Source organism: Hyperoodon ampullatus (assembly GCF_949752795.1).
Source record: "Hyperoodon ampullatus genome assembly, chromosome: 18".
NCBI classification, from domain to species: Eukaryota; Metazoa; Chordata; class Mammalia; order Artiodactyla; family Ziphiidae; genus Hyperoodon; species Hyperoodon ampullatus.
This window is the reverse complement of record NC_136931.1, coordinates 19,035,031-19,044,590: the sequence shown is the minus strand read 5'-3', so window position 1 is coordinate 19,044,590 and position 9,560 is coordinate 19,035,031. Positions and strand designations below refer to the sequence as shown.

Genomic DNA, 9,560 nt, shown 5'->3' with positions numbered 1-9,560 from the left:
CTATTGTGAAGAGCTAACAAAGCCTGCAGAGCGTCCTATAAGGCCATTCGGGGTCTGACCGCTGTGTCCTATCTGCTTACTGCTCTCCATCCATCGTGTATCTGACTTCCATTACTCTCTTCTCCTTTCCGTGCTGCAACCACAGTGGCCTCCTTCCTGTTCTTCTAACACACCAGACAAGCTCCTGCCCCAGGGTCTTTGCACTGGCCCTTTCTTCTCCTGTGCACTCTTCCACCAGATACCAACTTGGCTAACTCAAATCTCTGCTCAGATGTCATCTTCTCATTGAAGCTTATCTTGGCTTCTCTATTTAAAATTTTAACCTATGGGGATGAGGTTGGGGGGGAATGGGTGAAGGTGGTCAGAGGATACAAACTTCCAGTTACAAGACAGATAAATTCTGGGATGTAATGTACAGCATGGCAGCTATGGTTAACAATACTGTATTGTATATTTTTTCTTTTTTAATTTAATTAATATATTTGTTTATTTTTGGCTGCGTTGGGTCTTCGTTGCTGCACGTGGGCTTTCTCTAGTTGGGGTGAGCGGGGGCTCCTCTTCGTTGTGGTGCACAGTCTTCTCATTGTGGTGGCTTCTCTTGTTGCGGAGCACCTGCTCTGGGCACGCGGGTTTCAGTAGTTGCGGCACGTGGGCTCAGTAGTTGTGGCTCACGGGCTCTAGAGTGCAGGCTCAGTAGTTGTGGCGCACGGGCTTAGTTGCTCCGCAGCATGTGATATCTTCCCGGACTAGGGGTCGATTCTGTGTCCCCTGCACTGGCAGGCAGATTCTTAACCACTGTGCCACTGCGGAAGTATTGTATCCTAAAAGTTGCAAAGACAAAGAGGAAAGCTTGTTCCAGAAGGAACTGTCTGAGGGATCATAAGAATTTCTAAACAAGGCAAAGGAGGGAATAAATTACTGGTTGAAAATGAAAAAAAAAAAAGTTGCAAAGACAGTAGATCTTAAAGGTTCTCATGATAAGAAAAAAATTATGTGAGGTGATAGATATTGTCTAAACTTATTGTGGTAATCATTTGGTGATATATACATATGTGAAATCTTTGTGTTGTACACCTTAAACTAATACACTATCATATGTTAATTTTATCTCAATGAAACTGGAAAAAATTCTTAACCCATCTGCAGTGTTTTCAATCTCCTTTCTCCCTGCTCTTTTTACTCTATAGCACTATCAATTTACCATCATACTATGTAATTTATTTATTATGCTTATTGTTTTTGCCTTTTTCCCCACTGGAATGAAAGCTCTACCAGAGTAGGAATCTTTGTCTGTTTTCTTTTCTTATGTATCCCCAAAGACTAGGACAGTGACTGGTTCAGAGTAGACACTTAATAAATATTTGTTGGATGCATAAATGAGCATGCATTGTTTTTATGATAAGAGAAAAGGAAAACCAAATACTATGTGTTGGAAAGAAGAAGGAAAGCCTTCTCTGGATAACAGAAAAGATTTTCTCCATTTGAATTTCTGACTCTCTTTCTTCAGGAATGATTGTGAACAGCCTCTCTCTGTGCTACCACAACAAACTCATCTTAGCCCCTATGGTTCGGGTAGGGACTCTCCCAATGCGGCTGCTGGCCCTGGACTATGGAGCGGACATTGTATACTGTGAGGTAAGGGGCTCCTGATCTTCCCAGAGAGCTCTTCCACAGGTGCAGCCTCCCCATCTGTGGGTGGGAGTGGTCAGGAGTTAGAGGAGGCAGAATGGGCTCTCCCTTCACAGGTGCTCACTGAAGGCAGCAGAAGACAAACACACAGGAGTCCTGTGAGCCCTGCTGAGGACCAGGAGCCTGGGCAGCACGGAGGCATTGTGGGACACCTGGGCCAGATGGCTAGATGAGCATCGTGTCAGGTCACTGCTGTGGCCCCCATAGGAGTTAATACACATTCAGTACATGAATGAGTGAACTCAAGATCAGGAAGAGCAGGAAAAGGACCAGATTCAGGCCAGGGAAGCTGGAGGGGGTTGGTTTTGGGAACCATAGGATTTTCTGGTGGCAGTAGCTAGTGCACCAGCTACTGGCCGGCTGCTGTGGAGAATATTAAGACTTCAGACCCAGGTTTAGAAAGCATCTTCTAGGAAAAATAGACTTACAGGAGTAGCTGATATTGGATAGGGACTGGGAGCAGTGGTTCTCAGTTGGGCATGCATCAGAATTATCTGGGCAGCTTCCCCCGCAATCCCCAATCCTGATATGTCCCTCTAGTCGGTGTGAGAGGTTAGAGAAACTACCCCAGTGCTTCTAATATTTCCATCTTTAAGTGCCACCTGCGGTGGGGTGAGGACTGTGGTTATAAAAGGGAAACACAAGGAATCCTTGTGGTGGTGGAACTATTCTGCGTCAACATCCTGGTTGCGATATTGTACTACGGTTTTGCAAGGTGTTACCATGAGGAGAAATTAGGCAATGGGTACATAGAATCTCACATTCTTACAATTGCATGTGAACCTCCAATTATCTCAAAATAAAAAGTTTAATTGAAAAGAAAGCCACTGGTGTAGGGTCTTCCCTGGTAGTCCTGTGGTTAAGACTCTGCGCTCCCAATGCAGGGGGGCCGGGTTCAATCCCTGGTCGGTGAACTTGATCCCACATGCATGCCTCAACTAAGAGTTTGCATGCTGAATTAAGAAGCCTGCATGCCACAACTAAGAGCCCGCATGCTGCAGCTAAACATACCGCATGCTGCAACTAAACACACCGAAACAAAGATCCCACATGCCGCAAATGAGACCTGGCGCAGCCAAAATAAATAAATAAATATTTTAAAAAAAGTTTAATTGAGGGCTTCCCTGGTGGTGCAGTGGTTGGGAGTCCGCCTGCCAATGCAGGGGACACGGGTTCGTGCCCCAGTCCGGGAGGATCCCGCATGCTGCGGAGCGGCTGGGCCCGTGAGCCATGGCGCTGAGCCTGCGCGTCCGGAGCCTGTGCTCCGCAGCGGTAGAGGCCGCAGCAGTGAGAGGCCCGCATACCACAAAAAAAAAAAAAAAAAAAAAAAGTTTAATTGAAAAGAAAGACACTGGTGTAGGGACTTCCCTGGTGGTCCAGTGGGTAAGACTCCACACTCCCAATGCAGGGGGCCTGGGTTTGATCCCTGGTCAGGGAACTAGATCCCGCAGGCATGCCACAACTAAGAGTCTACATGCCGCAACTAAGAAGGCTGCATGCTGCGACGAAGACCCCATGTGCCGCAGCTAAGACCCAGCACAGCCTAAATAAATAAATAAATTTAAAAAAAGAAAATTACCTGATTAGGGGACAGCTGTGGCACATAGATGTGAACACTTGAGGGGTTAGTGGATTGAGGAGTAAGCAGCAAAGTGAGAAAGTAGAAATAAGGCTGCTGACTACCTCCCAGAAATTCAAGAGGTGAAGGGAGGAAGTGTATAGCTGGAGGTGAAGGAAGATGGATGAATGGAGTTGTTTGTTGGTAACTTGCTTGTTTGTAGCGTAGGAAGAAGGACTTAACAATGAGGGGAAGCCTGAAGATTTGGAGCATTAGGGGGATTTGTAGGGCCAGGTCTTGGAGGGGACAGGATTCTTGACGAGGTGGTAGGACCTGCCTTCCTCTGAGATAGGGCAAGGAGGAGAGGACGAAGATGATGAAAGGGAGGGAAACTGAGGGGTTTTGCCTGAGAGACTTGTTTTACAAGATGTAGGAAGTCAGTCTTCTGTTGGAAATGAGGGTGACAAGTGTGGGCTAGGGACCTGAGGAAAGGAAGTGAAGGTGTTTTGGTCCTATTCCCCTGGGGAATGGGCACTGGGAGATGTGCCTGGCAGGCAGGTGTGCACAGTGATACTGGTTTGCAGCTTTATAGGAAGGAGAGCTTGAGAAGCCTGGCAGGGGGATGCCCATGGCAGGGATTGGCATGCCAGTATCTACAGCAGGACAGGGGCAGGGGCATCTAGGGTGGTGACGAGGTGAAATGGGAAGGAGGGAGTATGTGTTGTCCAAAGGTGGGAGTCAGAAAGGGATTTTCCAGAGTTCAGGGTCACAGAGACCCAAGACCTGACTTTTTTTTTTTTTTTTTTTTTTTTTTTGCGGTATGTGGGCCTCTCACTGTTGTGGCCTCTCCCGCTGCGGAGCACAGGCTCCGGACGCGCAGGCTCAGCAGCCATGGCTCACGGGCCCAGCCACTCCGCGGCACGTGGGATCCTCCCGGACCGGGGCACGAACCCGTGTCCCCTGCATCGGCAGGCGGACTCTCAACCACTGCGCCACCTGGGAAGCCCCCCAAGACCTGACTTTTAAGTGGTTTGTCGAAGTAGAGGTGAGGAGGTCCCAAACATGTGAGCTGGGCTGTTAGTGTACATCCATAAATCTTCCAGGCTGGCAGAACGTGCCTACGGCTGGGAGGAGCCTGTTCCCAGGGGCCAGTCCCAGGGGAATGTGGTAGTGTGCTGAGCATATTCATCTGGTCACTCAACCCTTGAGCCTACTACACTCTGGCCCCAGGGTGGTCAGCCATGGGTTAGGTATAGCCTTTCCTGGCCAGCACTCTCCTTGGCCTCCAGAAAAAACCTCTTGGATTTGGAAGGGGATTGGGAGGAGGAACTATGAAGAATTGGGGACTCAGATTCTGAGGTCTGGGGAACCAAAAAGATGAAATCCCAGAGAACAGCTGTTACCTTTCATTACTTGTGATTCTCCTCCACCCCAGGACAGAGGGCGCATGCTAGCTCTTCATCCACTTAGTCCATGTTTACCAATAGGGTCCTGTGGGATGACTCAGACTCAAGGATGAAGCCCCCTGCTTCTTCCCTGCTGCCCCAACTCCATCTCTGTCCAGCTGTAGCCCCATGGTTGCTTCAAGGCCCGGGATGTATAGTGTCCCTCTCCTCTCTACCCGTGCTTTGCATACTGTCTCCATCAATTATTTGCTTACTCTGATGACCCTTCATGTCCCTACTCTCCCTAATCTTGTGCTGTCACGAAAAGCAAGAGTGGGTCCATTGAGTGCTAATCCTTTATTTTCAGATTCATTTATGTCTCTGCGGTGGCCATCCTGCTGGTTTCTTCTGTTAGACCAAGTGGTGGTCAGGGCTTCAGGCCTTTAAAGCACCAGCTCACCTGGGCTCAAACTTATTCTGGGGCAAGATTCTGAGGGTTGCTAAAATTGAGGAAAAGGCAGTAGTGCCTACATTGACGTATTCAGCCTCCTTGGCCTTCGCTTTTCCTGTGTGAGCAGCATTTTTCTGGGACCCCAGAGGGTGGAGTTATATTCACTTGGAGATAAGGTGGAGTGAAACACCAGGATGGAAGTGAGTGAGTGTATGACAGCACGGTGTCTGCTCTAGACAGCCACTATGTGTTTATAGCCCTGGGGGAATCAGTCTGTGATGAGGTCACGGAAGCTGGGTAGTGAGAAACAGAGCTGACCCGCAGATTCCGGATGCTTCATCAGCTACTTTGTTGAGAATTCTTAGGGTTGTTTTCAAGCACTTGGGAAGTCATGGTCCCAGGATTTATGTGGTGACTTCAGAATGTGACTCTCCTAATTGGTCAAAGCTTGGTTTTCCTCATGATTGTGACTAATCCATTCTTCCAGGGCTCTGCTTGAGTTTGGAGCAGAGTAAATACTGATTAAAACCCTTTGTATGTTTGATGAGCACTTGCTCTGGGAGAGTCAGTATAGCTTATGAACAAATTAAGGGACCTCTGCCAGAAGAGACCTAGGCCCTTTACCCAGACCTAGCTGCTGTGGAGCAGAGGCCGGTGGGCAGGCCAACTGACCCCTACCTGTGGTGAGTAGGTCTCTGGGAACTGGGCCCTGAGTACTGGGAAAGGCACAGCATGGTGCCTGGTGCCCCCTGGTGGATCCAGAGTTGCTCTGCAGGCGTGTGGATGATCTTACTGTGTTCCCCTGAGGTGACTCATCTGTGGGTTAGATCGTCAAACCACACCATCTACCTCTCAGGACCTAGTGTAGGACCTAGGGCATACCAGGCATACAGGCACCTCCTTAAAACGCCTGCAGAACCCTCAGCAGTTGGAGGTGAAGAAAGGATGAACCAGCTCAGCAAAGGTTAAGGGAGCAGTAGTCTGATTCCCTACCAAGGTCTGCCCTATTGACGGAGTTTTCTAGGGTTTCATCAGATGTCACTTAATTATTCGTTTTTAAAAAAAATTTATTTATTTTATTTGTTTTATTTTGGGCTGTGTTGGGTCTTCGTTGCTGCCTGCGGGCTTTCTCTAGTTGTGGAGAGCGGGGGCTACTCTTCGTTGCAGTGCATGGGCTTCTCATTGCGGTGGTATTGTTGCAGAGCACGGGCTCTAGGCCTGCGGGCTTCAGTAGTTGTGGCTTGTGGGTTCTGGAGTGCAGGCTTAGTAGTTGTGGCTCACGGGCTTAGTTGCTTCGTGGCATGTGGGATCTTCCTGGACCAGGGCTCGAACCCGTGTCCCCTGCACTGGCAGGTGGATTCTTAACCACTGCGCTACCAGGGAAGCCCCCTATTCCTTTTTATAAGAACAATGGATGGACAGACCATGGATTGTCATACTGAGTGAAGTAAATCAGACAGAGAAAGACAAACATCATATGATATCACTTATATGTGGAATCTAAAAAAATGGTACAAATGAACTTATTTACAAAACAGAAATAGAGTCACAGATGTACAAAACAAATTTATGGTTACCTGGGAGAAAGAGAGGGGGATAAATTGGGAGATTGGGATTGACATATACACACTACTATATATAAAATAGATAACTAATAAGAACCTACTGTATAGCACAGGGAACTCTACTCAATACTCTGTAATGACCTATATGTGAAAAGAATCTAAAAAATAGTGGATATATGTATATGTATAACTGATTCACTTTGCTGTACAGCAGGAACTAACGCAACATTGTAAATCAATTACACTCAAATAAAAATTAAATAAAAACAAAAAACAAAAAACAACAGGACTCCAGTGGCCCAGACATGAGAGGACACCTACCTTTTAATAGGCAGGATGAAGGGAGAAGGCAATATTCTTAAGAGACTTTGATTACCAAAATGTGTACTTAAGTTTTTTTGTGTGGTAAAAAACACATAACATAAATTTTACCATATTAACCGTTTTTAAGTGTACAGTTCAGTAGTTGTGAAACAGATCTCCAGAACCTTTTCATCTTGCAAACCTGAAACTCTATGCCCGTTAAACAACAACTCCCCTCTCCACAGCCCCTAGTAACCACCATTCTACTTTCTGTTTCTATGAATTTGAATACTTTAGCTACCTTATGTAAGTGGAAATATGCAATATTTGTCTTTTTGTGACTGGCTTATTTCACTTAGCATAATATCCTCAAGGTTCAACCATGTTGTACTATGTAACAGGATTTCTTTCCATTTTTAGGCTGAATAATATTATATTATGTAATATGTATACTACCTTTTGCTTATCCATTCATCTGACGATGGACATTTGGGTTGCTTCTATCTCTTGGCTATTTTGAATAGTGTTGTGAATGTAGGTGTGCAGATACTCCTTTGAGATCCATCTTTCAATTCTTTGGGATATATATATATATATACCCAGAAGTAGGATTTGCTGGATCATGTGGTAGTTTTATTTTTCATTTTTTGAGGAACTTCCATACTGTTTTCCCTGTCTTTTGCACCATTTTACAATCCCACCAGCAGTCCACAGTTTCTAAAATCTTTGCCAACGCTTGCAATTTTCTCTCTTTTTTTGATAGTAGCCATGCTAATGGGTATGAGGTGATAGCTCATTGTGGTTTTGATTTGCATTTCTCTGATGATTAGTGATGTTGAGCATGTTTTTATATGCTTCTTGGCCATCAGTATATCTTTTTTTTTAACATCTTTATTGGAGTATAATTGCTTTACAATGGTGTGTTAGTTTCTGCTGTATAACACAGTGAATCAGCTATATGTATACATATATCCCCATATCTCCTCCCTCTTGTGTCTCCCTCCCACACTCCCTATCCCACCCCTCTAGGTGGTCACAAAGCACCGAGCTGATCTCCCTGTGCTATGCGGCTGCTTCCCACTAGCTAGCTGTTTTACATTTGGTAGTGTATATATGTCCATGCCACTCTCTCACTTCGTCCCAGCTTACCCTTCGCCCTCCCCATGTCCTGAAGTCCATTCTCTACGCCTGCATCTTTATTCCTGTCCTGCCCCTAGGTTCTTCATAACAATTTTTTTTTTTTTAGATTCCATATATATGTGTTAGCATACAGTATATCATCTTTGAAGAAGTTTCTATTCAAGTCTTTGCCCAGAATGGGTAATTTTTTAAAACTTAGAAAAAAAATTATTTATGGAAAAAGTTGCAGGAATGGACAAAGAACATCCATATACCCTTTACCCAAACTGACCTACTGTCAACATTTTGCTTGATTTGTTTTATAATTTGAGTTCTCTCTTTAATATATGTATTTTCTCCTGAACTATTTGAGAGTAAGTTTCATACACTATGATATCTTACTTCTCAAATACTTCATTGATATTTTCTAAGAATAAAGTCATTCTTCTATACAATTGTTATACAGCCATCATCTTCAGTAAATTTAATACTGATACTTTTTTTCTGATCTATCTTCCATATTCTAGTTTTGCCAATCGACCCAAAATTGTTCCTCTCAGCACTTTTTTTTTTTTTTTTTTTTTGTGGTACGCGGGCCTCTCACTGTTGTGGCCTCTCCCATTGCAGAGCACAGGCTCCGGACGCGCAGGCCCAGCGGCCACGGCTCACGGGCCCAGCGGCTCCGCGGCACCGGGGCACGAACCCGTGTCCCTTGCATCGGCAGGTGGACTCTCAACCATTGCGCCACCAGGGAAGCCCCCTCCTCTCAGCATTTTTTAACATCTTTTTTTTTTTTTTTGCGGTACGCGGGCCTCTCACTGCTGTGGCCTCTCCCACCGTGGAGCACAGGCTCCAGACGCGCAGGCCCAGCGGCCATGGCTCACGGGCCCAGCCGCTCCGCGGCATGTGGGATCCTCCCAGACCGGGGCACGAACCCATATCCCCTGCATCGGCAGGCGGACTCTCAACCACTGCGCCACCAGGGAAGCCCCTCCTTTAATTTCTTTAAACAATATTTTATAGTTTTTAGTGTACAAGTCTTTCACCTCCTTGGTTTCTGGCTGTCATTGTTTTTCATGAAAAATCAGTTGTTAGTCTTATTGAGAATCCCTTGTACATGGTAAGTCACTTCTTTCTTGCTGCTTTCAAGATTATCTCTTTGTCTTTGATTTTCAGCTGTTTGATTGTGATGTGTCTAGGTGTGGATCTCTTTTAAGTTTATTCTACTTGGAGTTTGTTGAGCTTCTTGGATGTGTAGATTAATGTTTTTCATCAAAATTGGGAATTTTTCTGCCATTATTTCTTCAAATATTTATTCTATCCCTTCTCTCCTTCTGGACCTCCAATTATTCATTTTGGCAGTGATTTTTTTTTTTTTTTGAGCGGGCAATCACACAGTTTGTCAATCTGAGTTTATTTGTGTTTCTGAAAACAGAGATATACCAAAGATTCTTTAACCAAACTGGAGGTTAAAAGACTATGAAGATAGG

General features: G+C 45.4%; 1 protein-coding gene across 3 annotated transcripts in view; it reads left to right on the top strand.

Moving 5' to 3' along the window:
- Positions 1-1,507: 1,507 nt before the first annotated feature.
- DUS2 (dihydrouridine synthase 2) overlaps positions 1,508-9,560 on the top strand; it is a gene marked incomplete at its 5' end in the record, with an annotated part of 35,371 nt that continues 27,318 nt past the window's right edge. The window contains 2 exons of one of the 3 annotated variants that reach the window (XM_079723879.1): positions 1,610-1,635; positions 5,000-5,114. In XM_079723879.1, coding sequence (XP_079580005.1) covers positions 1,610-1,635; positions 5,000-5,114 — 141 coding nt within the window. Of the gene's footprint in view, positions 1,636-4,999; positions 5,115-9,560 lie in introns of all 3 variants that reach the window. The other 2 variants (XM_079723878.1, XM_079723880.1) reach the window with 2 other exon arrangements.